At 42.7% G+C, this 21,840-nt stretch overlaps 1 protein-coding gene across 2 annotated transcripts in view; it reads right to left on the bottom strand.

The window, feature by feature from the left end:
• SLC25A48 (solute carrier family 25 member 48) overlaps positions 1 to 21,840 on the bottom strand; it is a 327,922-nt gene that overhangs the window by 150,297 nt on the left and 155,785 nt on the right. For both annotated transcript variants that reach the window (XR_014966647.1, XM_085618001.1), the window contains exon 5: positions 3,849 to 4,094. Coding sequence is in view for 1 of the 2 variants with exons in the window: in XM_085618001.1 (XP_085474127.1) it covers positions 3,849 to 4,094 (246 nt within the window). In the remaining variant the exon portion in view is untranslated. The remainder of the gene's footprint in view (positions 1 to 3,848; positions 4,095 to 21,840) is intronic.

Below are 21,840 nucleotides of genomic sequence, written 5' to 3'. Positions count from 1 at the left end.
TATGTCTTCTGGAGTGAAAAGTTTGCAGAGAAAACAGGTATGGTGAGAGACCTTGCTTTGCCAAATGTAGACATTAAATGGATTGGTCAGAGAGGGTTAAAGTGGCACCAATTGATGCCATTGGTGAAATCCTTCATGCAAATCCAACACCCTGACCTCATAATAGTGCACTGTGGTGGCAATGACCTAGGCACTTTGACTGGGGTAGGTCTGGAAATGCTTATGAAGGACACCTTTGCACAACTGTTTTCTCTTTTCCCTAAAACTGCCTTTGTGTTTTCCAACATATGCCAAAGGCAAAAATGGAACTGGTCCAATCATTTCTGTCCGCAAATTGACAAAGCAAGGAAGCACGTCAACAAATCTGTTTCTGCTTTCCTCCGTGACTATGGTATGGGTGCCATTTACCACAACAACTTGCGTTATGACATGCAAGACATTTATAGAGGAGATGGTGTGCACTTCAATGATGAAGGGAACAGAGTCTTCCTCTTGAACCTTAGACTCTGCATCGGTACTTACTTGTAGGTACCACTTAAAAAATCACTTCATAAACACAACGGCTCTTTTTAGAGCCCCCTAATATCTAAACTCTTAAATCTGCATTTCATTTCTTTTTTTATTTTTTTTTTCTTCCGTACGCTTACCGTAAGCTTACCGTACACGTACCCCGTGATTTTTTTTAAAATCAATAAATGTTTTCTTTGTACTTTTCTGTCCTTCTTTGACCCCCTCACAAATGTAAGGGGGTCTGTAACTCTCCTCCTTGCCCCCTTTTCTTGTTTTCACTCTTTTTTTTCTGAGTGAAACACACAAAATGGCGGCCGCCGCTTCCTGGTTTCGGCCGATTCGAATGTTTACTAAGATCTAACAACCAATCAGAATCGCGCTCGCGCACGCCACCGTACGCGTACGGTAAGCTTACGGTAAGCGTACCGTAAGCTGGCTCAGATATATATATTGATTTAAAGGCTATTTTCTCAGAATCTACTGAACAGATTTACACCAAACCTACAAAAGGCACTTCCTTGACCTAGGGACTACCTCTCTGCCAAATTTCTAGTAATTCTGTTCAGCCGTTCGGGCTGTAGCCCTGTCTAAAGGTCCTATGGAAAAATGCATGGGAAAAACGCGTTTTGGGACCCCCCTTTTATCTCAGCCCCCGCTTGACGAATCCCCCCGAGACTTTCAGGGAAGGAGCGGAGCGTAGCGCCCCACCTATTTTGAAAAATTCGCGAGGATTCGTCGACCGGCGCCAAAGTTATTCAAAATAGAATGTTGCGGATTTCCTATGGAAAAGGGGTCCTAACTATAACTACCTACTGGCGACCGCCAGTAGGTAATGTATATTTACATATATACATTACCTACTGGCGGTCGCCAGTAGGTAGTTATAGTTAGGACCCCTTTTCCATAGGAAATCCGCAACATTCTATTTTGAATAACTTTGGCGCCGGTCGACGAATCCTCGCGAATTTCTCAAAATAGGTGGGGCACTACGCTCCGCTCCTACCCTGAAAGTCTCGGGGGGATTCGTCAAGCGGGGGCTGAGATAAAAGGGGGGTCCCAAAACGCGTTTTTCCCATGCATTTTTCCATAGGACCTTTAGACAAGGCTACAGCCCGAACGGCTGAACAGAATTACTAGAAATTTGGCAGAGAGGTAGTCCTCAGGTCAAGGAAGTGCCTTTTGTAGGTTTGGTGTAAATCTGTTCAGTAGATTCTGAGAAAATAGCCTTTAAATCAATATATATATCTGAGCCAGCTTACGGTACGCTTACCGTAAGCTTACCGTACGCGTACGGTGGCGTGCGCGAGCGCGATTCTGATTGGCTGTTAAGTCTAAGTAAACATTCGAATCGGTCGAAACCAGGAAGCGGCGGCCGCCATTTTCTCTCTCGCACTCTGAGGGGGGGGCTGTAAATAAAGGCAAAAAACATATAAAGGGGCTGTTTAGACAGCGCCCATGCACATAGCCATGTTAGTTGAGTCCTCAAAGGCCAAAAACGGTAAATTTTTATTTTTTGAAAATTTCGCCGATTACGCTTACCGTACGCGTACGGTGCGCTTACGCTAAAAATTTTAATTAAAAAAAAAAACACTCTCTGTGCATGGCATATTATTGTCATCACTTACAAATTAAATTTAACAGATTACCTATCACAAGGAAGCGCATAATATGTCCTCCATGTGCGCACGGTGCGTAACGTGGGCACGCGGTGCGCGTAGCGCACTGCGTGCCCACCTTGCGTGTATGGCACTAACTGCGTAAAGTGGGCGCGCGGTGCGCGAAGCGCACCGCGTGCTCACAGTGCGCGCACGGTGCGCGAAGCGCACCGTGCGCGCACGGAACGAACTGCGTTAAGTGGGCGTGCACGCCACGAATGGCGTAAAGTAACTTAGCATTTAAAAAAACGTACAAATTCACTGAAAAAACCATAGGTTTCACACACGTTATAGTTAGGAATTAGCATTTAAAAAACCTTGCAAATGCACTGAAAAAACCATAGGTTTCAGACATGTTATAGTTAGCGGAAATTTTACTGATAAAAAACCAATGAAATTCCCCCGTTATAGTTAGTGCAGGCAACTCACGCGACCGCAATCTTCTGCTGATGACATATGTGTCTTTATGAAAAAAAAATATTTCTAATATATGTATAGCTAAAAATTTATGGAAGAAGACATGGGCAAATAAGTGTCTAAATACAGTATTAGCATCAGCAGAGGATTGCGGTCGCGTGAGTTATAGTTGCCTGCACTAACTATAACGGGGGAATTTCATTGGTTTTTTATCAGTAAAATTTCCGCTAACTATAACATGTCTGAAACCTATGGTTTTTTCAGTGCATATATATATATATATACACAAACACACACACACACACACATATGTACTACAAACTTAAAAAGGATACATTGGGCCAGATGTATGATGCTTTTTAGTGTGCACAAAAGGATCTTAGACCGGTTTGGCCACGCTAAAAACCATGGGCTCATGCACAAACAGTATTCTGCGAGTCGAAAATAAACTGCAACTCGCAAAATACTGTTTTGCGACTCGCTATTAGGTAGGTGCATTCCTTTTCCTTATAGCAACCGCAAAGCTATGTACCAATGTTTTGCACCCACATTTACGGTCGCAAAACGCTCGCAAATTATCACCTACTTCAAGTAGGTGGTAATGCATTTGCACATGAGAAGGGCCAGACATGGTGGTCTGCTGAGCCCAGCAGGCCACCATCCCTGGGAGGGCCTGTCATTCCCAATGGGCTCGCAAATTGTGAGAAGCTCATTAATTGTCATGAGCCTCGCAATTTGCGATCCCATTGGGAATCGCAAAAAGTGTTAAACACACTGTTGTACATGCCAAACACCGCCTCGCAAATTGCGAGTCGCAAAGGCGGCACAATTTGCGAGACGCTATTTGGCAGGTCGTACGTCTGTCCCATTGACCCAACATTCCATGATGGTACTCCTGGTACTGAAGGGGTCTACTTTTGAAGCTATTGTGTATGTTCTGCACAAGCAAAATGGCAGCACTTACGCTGAAGCGAGGCAATAACTGAAGTCGGCTGACCCACTGCCCGATGCGTAATTAGGTGGTTGGTGGAGGCAAAACATGAATAACACTACCAATAGAGAAGAGGGCTAACTGAAGCATTAGAATGTATGTAAGCAATTGCATTCATTTATTTAGTAGTTTTTTTTAAAAAAAACTAATGATATCGGCTAACAACAGACTTAAATATATAAGGGGTGGCCAAATGATCAAAATGTCATCAACATATAAATTAAAGACAAGTAAAAATTGGTAGTATCTTCATTGAACAGCTCAAAGTACATTACCTGCAATACCTCCTGCCATCCAGACAGAAAAGGCACTTGGTGCTGTGTGACCTTCGGGTGTGATCCATTCACACAAAAATGCATAAGGGATAAAGTACAGGCAATATCCAGGAATATCTCGGAGAATCATTGCATTAGCTCCTCGGTAAAGTCCTGCTAACCCTTCATGACGCAGGATCATACTAACACAATGAACAGGTCCCCTGTATGTCACCATGGCACCTTTTTGCTTTAAAGCTGTGATTTCTGTGAAAATATAGAAGGAAAATAAACATTTAAAATCTATTTTAATTGAACAAAAGAGGCAAGGGAAACTTTTCTCATGTAGCTCACTTAAAACATGTAAAGTACATTGTCAGATCCATTCGAGGAGCCACATGGCAGACAGAATCTACTGGGACACAACTGTGGTGGTTGGTGTCATTTGCCTCTGACATCCATTGGTCCATCCTATTATGCTCCTGCAAACTATTCTAATTACATCCCATCCTCACTTAACTCTCAAGGAAGTGAGGTTAAGCAATCAAAGGCTTCTCATCAAGGGGCAAAGACTCAGAAATCATATAGTCAAACCACAGAGACAATAATTCACCGTCCAATCAATTGCTTATCTCACTAAAAAGAAAGCCCTTTAACATCACATCAAAATGCAATACAGTTTGATGGTGGGTTCAGTGACAGGTTTTATGATCCACCTACTAGTTCTACTTAATTTGTAAACCATTTACATTGTGCTATCCCAATTATAGTGTACCTCCCTAATATCTAAGGTGAATTATCAGAGATAGGGTCACAGGCACAGATTAGGCACAGGTGTAAGTTTGCTAAAATACTACAGTAAGAAATTGGAGTATTATTTGAGGGGGTTGAGTACTGACCTCAAATAATAACCACAATCCTTGACTGGTTAAACCCTCAAAGTCATTACATTTATGTCTGCTCTATCCACTGGTAGCTATGGCACAGAGCAGACAAGCTTAAGTTAGAAGCAATGCATAAAGTATCTATGCAGTACTCAAAAAATAATGAAGTCAAACTACAACACAAGAATAGTACAATAGAGTACATATTGCTAAATAAAATGACACCAAAATGACAAACATCCAATAAGTAGAGCTGGAGTTGTGATTTTTTCAATTTTCAATTTAAAAAGTGTTAAGAGCCAATTGCTGTTATCTGGTTATGCCTGACCAGGATGAGGGTAAGTTTTAAGGCGAACTGTGATGGAGCACATGTCAAATAAAAGGACCAGATGTGTCCCAGTCAAAAAGTTACCTTCACGCTTTCATGGAGCAAAAGTATTCACCGAGGCAGCAGCCTCAATGTCAATGTAGAGCCAAAATCAGAGGTCTCTCTTAAATCATTAATGAAAGCCAGAAATTTCTGAGTGGGAAAAGTTCAGGTTTCGCAGCCAAACAGCCTTTGACATCAATCAGATACAGGCAGTGGCTTGGGCTGTTGATGCTTTCAACGTTCAGACTTAGAAACTTATCTGGAACTCAAATTGACTCAGCGGGGCAAGGCTGCTAGCTGTGGCTGAAGAGGGATCTATGTCATCGGATGCCGGTCGACGGTGGGCACGCTTAACCAAATTTGCAGTTGCTGAGAAGAAAGAAGAGGGAGCTGCAGTAAACATAATTCCAGGGGCAATGAACTCTTGGCAGATTGGCTTGGCAGGTTTGTCCTGGTCTCACGCTGGTTCTAAGGGCAAAAAGTTGGCAAAAGGTTTCAAAGCCCCAGGTTTCGTGAAACTTTAGGAGGAGTACTTGGTGATAGGATTTGGGGGTCGAGACTCACTCCGGCAGGGGCCAGCAGCAGGGTCCAGAGCAAGTCCTGGTGGAACTGGTCAGAAGGGAATGCTTGAAAAAACCTTCTTGCTGTGTCCCTATGGCAAATAGGAGGTGTCCCAGTTGCAAACAGGAGGTTAGCTTTATGACCTTTGGAGGCCAACTCTTTATCCTGGGTACAAGAGGCAAAGCAAGTCCAATTTTTAGGGCTCTCCTCAAATCACAGACAGCAGGTACAGTCTTCTTCTGTTTTCTGTTTTTCACAGGCCCAAAAGTGATCTGAGGAGGATACTGTGGGTCTATACACACAAAGAAGAGGAAAGAGGAACAATCATCAATCAACCTCCCATTCATAATCACAAAACCCCAAAAGATTGATGAAACATCGGAATTTTCAATCTTCTCGCATGATCTCACATTTTTTGGGAAAAATTGCCCTCACTCACTAGCAGTGGCATGGTTCATCATTCGGCATGTATCGACACCAGTCGCACTGTAGTAATTACAACAGTGGAGTATAGTCATAAAGACTCAAAATATAGTTTTTAACTGGACTTCGAGTCCCATGAAGCTGTTTGGGTCCTGGAGGCAGACTCTCCTGCATCTTCCACCCACCGTACCTGCTTCCACTTGTCCTCAGTGCTATAAAGCACACTTCTGGATCTTGCACTGCTGGAGTGTTTTTGGCAAAGCTTCGAGTACCTGGAGGCTGTTTGGGTCCTGGGGGTGGCGTCTACTGCATCTTACATCAGCTGCACCTCATGCCACTTGTCCTCAGTGCTATAAGGTGCACATCTGGATCCATAGTGTGGAAGTGTTTTCGGCTGGACTTCGAGTCCCAGGTGGTTGTTTTGTCCTGGAGGTGGCTTCTCGTGCATCTTCCACCTGCTGCATGTGCTGCACCTGCTGCCACTTGTCTTCAGTGATATAAAGCGCACTTCTGGATCCCGCAGAGTGGGAGTGTTTTTGGTGGGACTTCTAGTTGCAGGAGGCTGTTTGGGTCCTGGAGGTGGCCTCTCCAGCATCTTCCAACTGCAGCACCTCCTGCCACTTGTCCTCAGCGCTATAAAGCACACTTCTGGATCCCTCAGAGCGGCAGTGTTTTTGGCCGGACTTCTAGTCCCAGGAGGCTGTTTGGGTCCTGGAGGTGGGCTTTCAGCATCTCCCAACTGCCGCACCTCCTGCCACTTGTACTCAGCGCAATAAAGCACACTTCTGGATCCCACAGTGTGGAATGTGCACAGGTAAAGCCCGCACCCAGGGCCAGCCCTTCTGGGCCCATCTGCGACTGCCAGAGGCTGGGCAGTGCCATCCCTTTTGGATTCGTTTCCTGGGACCCCTTACACAAACTAAGGTAGTAAATGTTCTTCTTTTTTCATTATTTTATAAGGCAAGAACTCTTTACTCCGCTGCAAAATGGTTAAGAGGAAACTCACTCAAGGCCCTGTGGGGAAAAGCTTTAAGAACTTGAAATCTACCAATGATATTGTAGTGAAGGCACCGATTTAGATGCATACATTGTTATGTTAGCATAAGCGCATTAGATGTTAGAAAAGCCATCTTGCCACTTTTGCTGCTTTTGCACACGACACTGCAGAGACTTGTTATTATTTGAAAACTGCTTGCTTGCCTTTTCTTCACATGAGAACTGTCTGTTGTTCACATCCCTAGACGTGCACTGCGACCTTGGTCTGAACATTGTGTGCAAAACACTCTGAGCCAACAGACAATGTATGTTTTTGAGTTCAGGTTGATCGGCCCACTCTCTACCCATAATATGCACACAGCTGCAAACACCTGGGTGTCGAGAGCCTTTAATATTACTGTTTGCATGCGTTAGAAACACATTCTGGAGAAGAACATTTCCAGGCGCAGAGCATAGCTGATCCTGTGATGTGATTCACCTAAGCTGATCTTTACGGTATGAGGTTCCCCATTCAAGCCTAGAGAACTTCTAGTAGTATAATAATACTAGCCTACTAGCGAAGGGAAGGTGGCTGTATTCCACTGTCATTTGTAACATGATTTCTCCCTTCATTTTCTATGGTATTGTAACAATGCTGATGGTTTTAATTATAATCATTTGTCTGCTTATGTTAGCCAAAGTACTGCATCTTAGGACACATAGTTTATAAAATAAACCTTTTAAACTTTACCGTGTCTCTGATTACTCTTGTTGTGGACAGATATGAGAATAATAACAAACAGGTATTTCTGATTCCCACCCTTCCTGAGAGTACTCTAAGTCGCTTGTTCTGGGTTGTCTATACATTGGGACCTCCGAGAGAATACGGATAACGAATGGGACACTAATGCTGGTCGGATAGGTGTTCTGGGTACTGAGGTGAGTTTTTGGTACACCACAATTCACTGAGGTCCTGGTTTCCTTAATTTCTGCACATAGTTCTGGGCATGAGCAGAATCCCTGCAACAATATCACTAACTATTAAACGGATGCTGTGGGCCTAATGGAAAATGAAATATTTAATGCAGAAGAAAGGCTAGCTGCAACTTTTGCTTTTATTTAATTCCTCCTTTACTCACAGTTTTCTTGCAGCCTGCTTCCCCATCATTTTTTTTCTTTCTCTCACCCCCCCCAGTTCACCTAGACTCCTTTTACAGTCTCCCTCCGCCAACGGAAATAATGGAACCTTAATTATCTGTTCTCAACTTATTCTCCCTACCCACTCGGTCTCCTATCTGCTATTTTAAGCTTTATCTGGGAAACAAAATTACCCTCACCTCCATAAACTCATCTTTGGGGCCCCTTCCTCGCTAGGACACACTTTCAGAATGGAGATAAGTCCGGCCCCCCAGGATCTAATGCCTTCATCATCAATTACCCGCCTAACCTCTCCAAAAATGCAGCCAAAAAACGCAAACATTGCATACTCAAAGCCAGACACGGTACATTAATCTCAGACGTCTACTTCTGTGTAAACCAGGGTAGTATAGTTAATGACCTCATCTTCTATTCCAGAAAGCAACCATGCTGGCAGATTGTTATCTACTCCATGCAATATCAGGCACTAGGAAGCACCTCATGGTCGCCCTCGCTCACCTTCAACACTAATGCCACTAACACCCTCTACAATAATGGTATCATCCTTATCCAAGCTTCTAATGTCAACCTAGCCATGATGGTCAACATCTTCCCTACATTCAAAAAGGCTGTCTCGGTTAAATCCAATGACCCCTACCACTACTTTGGACTTAACCAGTTCCCCCACCACAGCCGGGAGGTCCACACTCTACCTAAACCATTCTCCCCCCTTAGTTGATCTTAGAGCCTCTCAGTCCCCTGTCAGACTGACTCATTACACTAGACCTCCAACTCAGAAGGCAGGCGGGCCTACTGGTTCGCTCTTCTCACCATTCTCCAGTCCGATACAGCCTGATTCTTGAGCTGAGAGGTTCCCTCTCACCCTACCGCTATTGCCCTCAACGAAAGATCCCTCTTCCTGCATCCCTCTTTCTACGCCACCTGCTAGGCTGGAGACCTGGCAACTGCCCTCCACGGACCATTATCAGCCAAACCCATTCAACCCTTACTTGACCATCCCTGACTCTCAGGTCAATGGCCTTCCCATCCTGTCACCTTTACCAACCTCTCTATCCATGCATCTTGGATCACCAAAAGTCCCCGATGACCAACTCCCCCTCTGTAACCTCACAATACCACCTTAGACCTCTCTGGCACACAGAGACCACGCCTCTCCACCCAGCACTCAGACCTGGTGGCGCGTCTGGACGATATATCCCTTCAGCTGCACCTTCTCACCGTCGAACTTCATGATTTGAAAGAACTTTCAATTGAACATCTCCCGTTGATCAGCTCCCTCCTCACTCTTGCGAATATGCCCAGAGCCCCTGCTAGTGTTAGAGCTTGCCTTGGTCAGCTTTCCCCCCTCTCTATCTCTAAAACAGTAATCCCTTCCTAATGCACCCTCCCACCCCAGAAGATCGAAGGCCTATCTCGCATCTAACAATATCGATGACTTACTCAACTCTTACTCACTCATTCTAGACTCCAACAAGATTCCTCCAGGGCTAATTCAAGCCATTCACGCTAACCCGAACAGAGAACCCCCTCACAACCTCAGAGTCATGAAAAATTACAACCTCATGAGAGTGAACATTATACAGACCCCTCCTCCCATACACCGGTACAACTCAAATGTGTACTACTCAATTGCAGGTCAGCCAGCAAACACGCCTCTGATATTTTCGACTTCATCCAACACAATGAGATAGACATCATCATCCTCACTGAAACTTGGCTCAATCCCTCTTCCACTCCTATCCTAGACCTCCTAGTGCCTCCTGCCCATGACATCATTCGTCTAGACAGAGCTATGAAGTTTGGCGGTGGACTAGCTTGTATACATCGGAGCACACTCTCGGTCTCCCACTTGAAGTCCTTTACGCCATCCTCTTGCGAATACCTTTGTCTCAACATATAGAGTAACAACCTTCCGGTGTGCAAACTACACACACTTTATCACCCCCTGGGGACAACCTCCCCTTCATTGAACAATTAATGGAAATCATCTCTGTCAATGTCGATTCAGTTATGTCCGATATTGTCCTCTGTGATTTCAACCTTCACTGGCCTAACCTCTATCACCAAGCTGTAACATGCCTCAAATCCTTCTAAAATGATCATGAGTTGATTCAACATTGTGACCAGCCAACTCATAATAAAGGAGAAATTCTGGACCTCATCATCACCAAAGGACACACCATCACACTAGATACCATTACCCCTTACGATTGGTCCGAACATCACATCATCTTCTTTTATATTAACATGGAGGTGTCTCTGAGGAAGGCTCAACCAACGAAATCGAAGATCTGGAAAAGGGACCGCAGAGATATCAATACAGCCGAACTAGCAACCCACTACAAAGTTGCCCTCTCCTCCCAAGTTGACATGTCTGAGGTTCATGTATTCCCTGACTTCTACAACTCTACTATCTCTAGCATCATGGATTCCATTCCTCCACTACAACAAAAAAATACTTCAACAAAATAACCAAACCACGGTTCAACGGCAACTTAAACGCGGAACGCCGCAACCTTAGGCCAATCAATTGATCCTGGAGATCCAAAACTATCCTTGGACCAGCTAAAAATCCTTAGATCGGCAAGGAGCTCCTGTCACAAACAAATCAAGAGCACGAAGGCAGACTACTTCAGATCCCAACTTAACCAAGCCGCTCATCGCCCCAAGAAACTTTTTGAGCTGGTTAAACAACAAGCGGTGGAAGCACCAAACCGCTCTGACTCTGGAGTCAGCCCACTTTCATGCGATGATCTGGCTGCCTCCTTTACTGAGAAATCAAGACTCATCAATATTGATCTTGACTCTAGGAAGGCTCTATGGCTATCCCCTGGGTCTGCGCCCCCCCCCGGCCCTATTAGAGAAGATCGAACCAATTAGCATGAGCACTAAGAACAATGCCTCATGGTGCACCTTTACTCCACTCAGTGAAAGAGACATTAACAAGACTCTTCAACCCATCTAATCACTTCAGCGACCTGCTGACACCTTCCATCTTCAAAGAAATCAAGGATGTCATCACCCCCATCTGGACAAAGATTGTCAACGCATCTCTGTCACAAAGAATGATCCTGGAGTGCCTAAAAGCAGCTCAGGTAACACCTATATTAAAAAAAAACTACAGCAGATAGGACTGTCCTTAACAACTTACGCCCTATCTCTAACATCCCCACTCTAGCCAAACTCCTAGAAAAATCCGTCCAATCTCAACTCTGTGCTCACATCGAGAATTTCCAGATCCTGGACCAAAATCAATCTGGCTTTCGGAGTGGGCACATGAATCTTGCCTCCTTATCCTCCTTGACCTTTGCCCTGCATTTGACACTGTTAATCTCCTATTCATTTTGGAGCACAGGATGGCCTTTCTGGTCTAGTGTGGCAATGGTTCTCGTCCTTCCTCCACCACAGATCCTAAAGAGTTAATGCGAACCACTCTCTCTCTCTCAGCCATCACCAGGATCCATGGGGGTGCCCCAAGGGTCCGCCCTATCTCCCATACTCTTTAACTTGTTCTTGGAACCATTAGCCAATGCACTAAATTCCACGGACATTCTCTTCCATTTGTATGTGGATGACACGCAACTTTATCTGAAAATCCCTTCCCCAGATAACCTCGTATCACTCATCACTACCCTAACGATTTAACCTGGTTAACCGAGAACCACTTCCTGCTCAACACCTCCAAAACAGAATTCCTTCTCATGTCTCCTCCGAATCACATCCCCAAGTCAGACCTTTGGATGAACCACCTCACAGCCTTCAATTGCCCTCCCCTCATTATTGACTCAGCGAAATCTCTCGGAATAACCCTGGACAAGCATCTGAACATGAAGAATCATATTAGCAATGTGTGCAAGGGAGCTAATCACCTTATGAGGACACACATGAATCTCAAACCTCTCCTCCCACAACCTGACTTCAAGCAAGTGGTCCAAGCGCTTGTTTTGCCAAGGCTAGACTACAGCAGTGCTACGCTCTTTGGCCTCCCCAAATATACCTTGGCCCCAATAAGGGCTTCATTGAATGCTGCTGCCAGATTGGTTACGGGTACCAAAAGAAATGTGCACATTTCCCCAGTCTTAAAATCCCTAAATTGGTTGCCTTATGAAACAAGAATACAGCTAAAGATTGCCTGCCTGTCTCAAAAAGCCCTCCATTTCAAAACCCCCAGTTATCTAGCGCAAAAGCTAGATTTATCCGGAGGGGATAGACCTTTCAAGGAGTGCTAACTCTCTCCTCCTGAAACCACAGATCTTTTGCAAAAAGAGAACGTGGCACAGTGCTTTCTTCGGCTCTGCACCGAAGATCTGGAACTCACTCCCACTGGAAATATGTAGAAATTCCTCCAAGGTTGCTTTCAAATTGAAAGTAAAAAGATTCCTTCTGAACAAGTTCTCGCCTTAAAAGGGTTTTGGATTGTCTGCTCTAATGCATTAGACTTGCACCTTTAAGCCCTGCGCTGGGTGCTATTCTTCTTTTACTAATCATTTGCTCCCCTCCTAGCTCACTATGTACCAATTATTGTCTTATTTTTTGTTTACCCCTTTTGATTTTAACTGTTTTCTTTGGTATTCATATTTGATATATGCTTTGTTTGATATTCCTATACGATGCCTGTACTGCAATTATTACCTTCCTTTCCCTCCAATTGTGAAGTGCTCTGATATCCTTCGGGATCATGTTCGAGCTATATAAAACTTTATCGATAAATATAATAAAATAAACAAACTAAACATGCCGCTAGAGGCCCTGTATAGAACTATCGTGGAGGCCACGGGTGATATGATACCATCAATTATTGAGTCCCTAACCCATATAGATGTAGTTGAACCATTAGGAGTCCAATAAGGGTAAATCATTCGTCTTGTGTTTCCAACCAGCCATTGGAATTAATTGATCTTTCATATGATCAAGATCCAAATTTGCCACCAGAAAAATAAACAGCAAACACATGTGAGGGACCCCTAGTATTATCCCCAAAAAGATACCTAGGGCCTCTAATGCCAGCATAACCAAAAAAAGTGACAACTATAAGCGGCATGTGAAGGCCCAAGATACGCCTGTAAACAAGAAGATGGAGGCACTGATAAAAAAGTACATGAAAAGCTTGATAATATAGATCGAAAGGTAGACGTAGAGCTTAGAAAAATCAAAGCGAGAGTTGCAGTGCTTGACAATACACCCAAAAACGTAACCGTTACAGCCCACAGAGGAGTTGCTGCATGCACAGAACAAACCGCCATTATAACCCACGAGCCCACAATAAGTGCACAACCTGCACCAATCAGCTTAGTTAGTAAGTATGCCTATCCCACCTGGGTTACCCAGTGTCCATAGAAGAAGAAGTGACACTTGGGAGTACCTCTCAAAGGCCTTTTCATCAGAACGTGAGGGGAATATGTATGCCATCGAATGAATGAGAGAGACAGATTTTTCGCATTTTTGTGACCAGATCAAATAAATTTGGCTTCCTCTCAAGTCTTAGTGAACAGGACTGACGTTGGGAAGATCACGGTGCAACAGAGGAAATTAGAGGGCTGGGAGATGTAAGATCTATGAATGCTGACCACGGGCAGGAAACAAGAGAGACACTCTCAATTAACACATTAGTCATCAGATCTTGGAACACTGCAGGAATCAAAAACAAATTGGATAACACAAATGGCAAAACCATATGAATACCATGCAGCTGTTACTTTTACAGGAAAAGTGGCTCCCATTGAGTGCTTCATTACTATTGTTACATCTGAAACTCCATCTACATATGGATGGGCAAAGGGAGGCTCGACAATCTTGATTTCAACTACAGCTCCAGTGACACTAAAGAAGACTCCTTTTTTAGCTGGCCCTTTTACAGGCTGATATTAAAAACACATGGGGGCAGATTTATGTTTCCTGGCGCATCCCTGCAAATCAGCAGGGATGCGCCAGGAAAGATGCGTCACGCAAGTTTACCCTTGCGCACCACAGATGCACCGCATTTACAATGCAGCGCATCGTGGCGCAAGGATAAACAGATGCGTGACGCCTCTGATGGCGTAAGGGCGGCGCATTGCTGGAGTCGTGTCGCAAGCACGACGCAACTCCAGCAATGTTTAGGGGCTGCCCATACCTAACATGCTGCGTCATGCCTTACGCTTGCTTCAAGCAGGCGCAAGGTTTTGACGCAGCAGCGTCGGAAAAGTGACTGAGTGAAATCTTGTAGATTTCACTGCGTCACTTTTCCGAGGCTTTTTCCGATGGAACGCCCACCCTGCATACATTAAACCTGATGCAGGTTTAATGTGGCGCAGGGCTTCACACCGTGACGCATCTCCATAGATGCGTCACGATGTAAATGGGGCGCAACGTGGCGCAGGGTTTACGCCGCTGCTGCATCACAAAAGTGACGCAACGGCGGCGTAAAAGTGGCGCAAGTCTAACATGAATCTGCCCCTTGGTATTGATAAACTTCTATAATAATGTGTTTTAACAGCACAATATATAAAGCAGTGGAGGATCTTGACAAGGAACTGGAACAATTTGTAATGGGACTCGAGGTAGAGTGTGTATACATGTGGATGGGGGATTTTAATATCAGTAAATGCCAGTACTCAATGATGGATGGATGCAGATATGCAGATACAGCAAAGCCATAGGGAATAATCAGGCCCACTTTACACATGACAGATATTGGTACTCCATTAATGAAGTATTACGTATATACAATCTAGAATACTGGAACTAGGTGGTGACAAGGAAAATGTCCCCTTGAATACTTATCAAGGAAACAGGAGTTGTTTATATATTGATCACATAATACTCTAAGTGAATGGTGCGGAGTTATTCAGTTATCTTATTTCAGAGCTCACTAGTTTTAGCGATCACCTTCTGCTTACCTTAATCCTGAAAATGTAAACCAATCATTGTGTAACCCCTCAGTTAGTGGCCCATATTGACGTCGCAAGCAAATATGGGAATATCCTTAAATGGACTGGGATTAATGAAACAGCCCTTCTAGAAAAGGTTGTAAAAGATAATAAGGAGGATTTTATAGTCTGTACCAAACCAGCGCCCCCCCCCAGACAAGATAGTGGCAGCTTATCATAAGATTACATCTGCAACTGCAATCAAATTAAAAGCAATCAATAAGGGTTATAGGGAAAAGAAACCAGGGTGGTTCGACCATCAATGCACACAGACCAACAGAAACCCAAAAAAAGCTTTACAGCTAACTCCCAGGAATCGAGAGGCGAGCAAATCCCTCAGATACATCTATAAACAAGCGATAGGGCTGAAGAAGAGAGAACTAACTACAAGAACAGGCTTGGGCCAATATGGAACAGGCAGCGGGAACCAAAGACACCATACTGTTCTGGAAAGGTATAAGTTCCCTGTTTCCTAGAAACAGCTTAGGGTGGAGGCACTTGTCTACCCAGTAGATTGGAGAAGCCATTATAGAAGCATTTTTAAACCTCAGATTGAACAACTGCTCATCTCTGAAAGTGATACAAATGCTACAATGCCAGCACCCTTACAACTGGTTAGTCTAGAAGAGGTCATACATGCCATTGAAAAATCTGCTAGTGTGAAAGCCCATAGCTCCGACAGGGTTCCAGTAGATGCATTAAAATCCTGTATAGGCTTATGGACTCCAATATTGACATAGGTATGCAAAGTTGTGGCACAAGGGATTATACCGTAAGAACTTAATGAGAGAAATGCTCGAATACAGTTCACACACAACATTAGCACTACGAGCATGTCCTTCCTGAATGTTCAAATAACTAAATTAAACACTAGGTTGTAAACTACACTCTTCAAGATAAATAAGCATTTGCAATGCAAATAGGTCCCGCATTTGTGAGTTAGAGCTATTGACATTGTACATCCTGCACTTCGTAATAAATATATTGAAAAAGACGCAAAGTGTGGATTGCATCAACAATTGCTTGGCACGTACCTCATGGGTGAAGTGTCGCCACACATGCACACCGTGGTGCTTTACTAATGCGAAACTCATTAATAAAAGTAGTGTTCACAGACTAACCAACGTGATCGTGATCAGAGCATGTGAATCCGAATCCTGGCTTCTCTTTCATTTTCTAGACTATTTGACTCACTCTCCTGCGTCTTGGTTATCCCCCAAACCCTGGGAGGCAATGAAGTTTGCCAAGTGGGCAGGGGGCAGGGGGGCTTCGGGGGTACATGAAAATGTATTAATTGCCTAGTTGTCAAAGGTCGCCCGGTGCTATTAGTTAAAAGTGTACAGATTTCTTTAAGATATTAAGAATATTTTACTCGCATCTATGAGAAAATCGACATTAACTAAACACAATACCAGTTTTAACCGTGATTTAGACAGTACTGGTTGCTTAGTTTCATTGCATTAATTTTTGTATTTACTCTTTTACACAGCATCCAAAGTAGGTTACCTAACCCCAAAGCCCCGAGTTGTTAAATAACCCATAGAAGGGAGTGTTTTACAGTTGAGCAAATATGTCCAAATGTAATTTTGGTAGTGCCATGGAATGATCAGCCAATGAGGTATTCGATGAGCAGGTATTTAACAACACGTTCAAAATGTACGGTATTGTGGCTGTTGTTTATACACAACCACCTCTCTGAATTTGTTTATTAACACAGAGCTTCATCTACCAGACATTGCTCACAGAGGGGGGACTACAGCACAGAACAAAATGTATTCATTTATCCTGTGTGTGAAGGCACCTGTAAGGCTTAGGTGCCCGCCCGGAGAGGCTAGGGATCCCAGCGCTTCTACAGACTCTGCCGTGCTCCTCTGCACCAGAAGGACACAGCTCAGAATCTGCCGCTTCTGCTAAGAATAGGTGAGGGGGATGAGGTTGGGGCATGCGGGAGTTGCCGGCAGATTTCCAGGTTATTGAAAGTGATGATTCGGACGTGAGGCAATGTAGACTGACTTTGTCTGTTTGTCTGCACCAGTCTATTTCTCTATCATCTACCGGGCTCACTGTCATGTATCCATTCATCTATCTTTGTTAGAGGTGCACGAGCCAATATATTAATTAACAGGTAGAGCCAGCCGGAGATGAGCCAAGCCTATATGAGCCAGTAGGCGAGCCGTGAAAATGATCGGCATGTTAATCATACGGTAAACATAATGTAAATGTGCGATAATGTCTCTTCTGAATTCAAAAAAGTGCATTTCTCTAGCGCGTCCCCTTAGTACACAAGATTATAGCACTGAATTGAGAGGAAGTTATTAAAAGTGCTAGTTTAAAGCATGAGTTAAAACACTGCCGCTCCTCCTGCCCGACAACAATGCCATTTGTGAACTAAGAGGCATCAGTTGCCATGCATACCTTGAATGTTGCCTAGAGTCTTAATATATTTAGAGTAACATTAAAATCTAGTTCATTAAACACAAGACGTTTTTGTACAGCACGTATCTTGAACTCGCATATTTCAAGGTGGCAATAATAAAGATGAAAACGGAAGTGCCAGCAGGCAAGAAAACATGAACGGGAGTGGGGGGGGCAGGGAAGGTTGAGAAGTCACAGACTGAGGGAAGGGGCGGTGGAGTTGGGTGACAGGGAAGAAAATAGTGCCAGGAGTAAAGGGGCCAATAGCTGTGGTAGGATAAAAATGATACAAATGATGAATGAGGAGGGACTAACAAGCCTCAAACCAATCGGAAGGCAGCATTTAAGACAAAAGACAATGGGCAGAGAGTGGGAGGAGCTTCCATGAAGCTTCTACACTGCAGTATATACTGCATGCCATGCAATGTGATGGCAGCGCATTCGCGCTGCCAAGCTAGGCGAGACCTAGGGACAGGAACAATCTACTATTGTTTAACAGCTTTCATCCATCTAACCTCATCCAAAACGTAACATATTCACAAATGCTGTGGATAAAAAGAATATCTTCCACACAGGAAGCTTTCAAAGCATTACTTGTGGATCAAAAACGCAATTTTAAGCAAAGGTGATATCCGGATTCCATATTAGACAAATCAGAAGAAAGAACATCATTTATTCAAAGACACATTTTGTTATTGACCAGAGATAAAATATCACAGAATCAAATGGTTTTAGTATTTAAATATTCCACCAAATCAGCAGTAATCAAAAAGGATTATCAAAAATGTTGGGAACTTCTGCAGCATGAGCCAGACTTTAAAAATGTATTTGAAGAACAACCATTATTTGCATATACAAGAAGCCAGAACCTCAAAGAAATGCTGATTAATTCTAAACCAGAACGCAGCATTTCTGAAACTGGCACACAGAAATGCTATCACTGCATACATTGCAATAATATAATTCTTGGAAATACAATTACACATCCACAGTCGGGAAAGCCCGTAAAACTATGGCATTCAGGGGATTGCAACTCAACATTCTTGATTCATTGTATTAAATGCCCTAGTGGCTCGATGTACATTGGAAAAACGGAATATAAAATTAGGATTAGAATAACAGAGCACAAAATGATGATACAAAACAAAAATACTAACTCCAACCTAGTTGCACACTGCTTAGAACACAAACATAATATAGTCCAACTAAGATTTCTTATTCTAGAAATATTACAAACTAGTCCTGACAAAGACAATTCCAAACTTTTATCACAGAGGGAAATCTGGTGGATAAAAAAGTTTAATGGTCTGAATGACAAAATGGATATGGTTTGTTTTTTATAACTGATGCTAGCAGCTTCCTTCTCGTTTATTTGTTGCCATTTATTTGAGTTATCATCATCTAAGGTGACTGTGATATAAATGATCACTTATGATCCCCACGTACTTTTCTTGCTATGCACACTTCGCTGCTTGCAAAGTAGAACTTGTGATTCTATTTCTTTTTATCACTTTGCTTTTCACTATCTTCACCACTGCGCACCATATTCATACTGTATACACACCTATGAGATAGCGTTCTTTTTTAATAAGGTCAATATTTTTTTTACCGAACAGTTCGTTTTAGTTTCTGCGTTATCAGCCATATCAAGCTTCGGTTTCTATACAGTAGCCCACAATTATTTACAACACTTGAGGGCTGGGTAGAGGAATATGAGGTATTCTTTGTAGAATACAGGCAGCTTCACGCTAATTCCCCATTCCTCATTATCGATTTCTTGTTTGTAAGAACTTCAAGATGGTGACCACGTTTCTTCTAAGTGGTAAACACTGATTAAATCAGTCCCTTTTTTGTTTCAATGAGAGAGTTAAAATCGTGGCTATCACACCCATTTCTGCTATTCAACTATGCGCATTGGTTATCGAGAGACATACACGATATTTGACTGAAGGTAGGAAGCTTTGTTTTAAAAGTTCCCATTTTTATAACTATTCTTCACAACAGGCCATTACTGTCTACAGTTATTTATATTATATTTTTTAGAGAACTAGCAGGTTCACATTTGAAGATTTTTCAATCGTCTCGATACTTAATGGTCTCCTCACAGACACCATCATAAGGTACCTCATATCTATAACTTATTACACTCTGACTCAATTAGTTGTATTGCACATGGAGGTATTTTGTGCTTCACTGCCTATCTTGCAGGTCACACTCGTGATTATTGAGTTATAAGAGTTTCTCTAACAGTAGCAGTCAGGTTTACCACATTGAGTAAGTGTTGTGGGCAGCATATTCTTGGTTTGAGACACATTCCACAGTTTTGTGTTTATCAGCGCATCAGCACTATCTTCATTACTCTTATCTTCCTCTACACAACAAACTTGTACATGTTATCGGACTATTTTACTTTTGGAGAAGGCACGTTGTTATGCTTTTGATTGTAACTATCAACAACATTCAGTGGACTTTATCTCACAGTTCACAGCCTTTAAACAGCATTTTGTAACATTGGTTCACACTCTTCAATCACATAGACAATGCACTCCTTCAGATTCATCCTTCCTTGCATATAATTACGCTTACCTATACACCCATTTTATTGTTTCTTATTTACAGAGACCCCAGAAGAAGGAATTTCCCTCACAAATGCATTGGGCATCTTCAATGGACTCTTTGAGACACAAATTTTAATGTATTATTCATCAATGAACGTTGTCTCATTATAGAACAGTGATATAAGTGGAATAACATCCACAATAATAAACAGAGTGTGATTGACTTTAAATTTCATAATTTGAGTGTATAGTATACCAAAAATATGGATAACATTGTTGTATGAATCTTTGTGCTGTGCAGCAAGGCATCAAGTGTAGGTTTACACTTGCTACGTTTTTTCAAGTGAGATGGAAAAGCCACCCAATCTATATTACATTAAACACTGTTTTGTAGATTTTATAATTAACATTAGAAAGCGTTTTTTATGCCCCGTCTTTGTATCAGAGAAATTTCTTATTTATCTGAATGCTTTTAATTTTTAATGTAAACTAGAGACTGATGTTATCTGTTCTGCAGTCTCTACTTACATTTTACAGGTAACTACCAGGAGGAAGTGCCTTACATTTTTAGATAGTATAAAATATGAAAATTAATAATGGTGTAATGGTAGGTTTGGCTCTCAAACGCTATATATTACCTTTGAGTGTGCTTTTAATGTCGACACTTTCTGCGTTTTATTGAATAATAATCATTAGTAGTCTTTGTTCACAACACAATCTAAGATGAGGTCATGCTGTCATATTGTAAATGATGAAATTATTAAGCAAACTGTCTTGATAGCAACCATGTAATAATCACTTATTTGCACATCTATGATCAGATTGCATCATAGAATACCATTTAATTCCACTCAGATTATACATCATCTGTGAGCGGTTTATAACAAGAAGTTTTATTATTAAATCTACTTAATTTAGAACGTATAACTTCTGCGAGCTAACTATGACATGATGTGTTAATACAGATTTTTAAGTACATTTTATGTGTAATACATGAAATGCACTGTATATTTATACATGTATTTTATGGACTTGAAAAATCTGAATACAGACATATTTGATTGATTGATTTATTGATTGATTAATTGGCTCAAGATCTATCCATAGGGATTAAAACAGGTTAAAACTGTCTACAGACTATACTGTATTGTATTGATTTTTTAGGAGTTCTGTTAGACCTGGCATCCTTGGCATGGCTTCTCCTGTCTTTTTGCCTCCACCTCCTATATTTTTGATTGTATGCTGGACTTAGTTTTTGCTGAGGTGAGGGCGTTCAGTCCCAAAGATTTAGTAAGGGATTACACACATCTGTGGTTTCAGGGGAATGGGTCTGCTCTCCAAATGCCCCTGGTCCCTGATATACATTGGGGGGTGGGTCTGTGGAAGCACTTTGAGGTAGAGGGGAGGGAAACTTTGACAGCCCTAAGGCCAGCACAGAATCTCACCTACCCTGCCATGAAGGATTCCCTGATCACTAGATGGTCTCACCCCAAGTTTAGATCCCTCAAGTAATCTGATATCCGAACTTGGCTTGAGTATGTTGACCATTTTTGCAGAGCCCTGGATGGTTGGGTGAAGGACAGCCAGGTAACAGTCTATCAGGCATTACATAATTTGATTGCATGGGAGCACTTTTATAGTCTTTATTTTCCAGAGCTGCGCCTGCACTTGGTTGACAGCAAGCTGACTGACACCAGGATGCTTGCTCAGGAGGTGGACCGCTGTATGAGTACCAGGGTCCACAAGAGGTATGAGGGAGAC

Source organism: Triturus cristatus, chromosome 7 (assembly GCF_964204655.1).
Source record: "Triturus cristatus chromosome 7, aTriCri1.1, whole genome shotgun sequence".
NCBI classification, from domain to species: Eukaryota; Metazoa; Chordata; class Amphibia; order Caudata; family Salamandridae; genus Triturus; species Triturus cristatus.
Note: the sequence above shows the minus strand (reverse complement) of the source record. Positions and strands in the feature narration are given on the sequence as shown.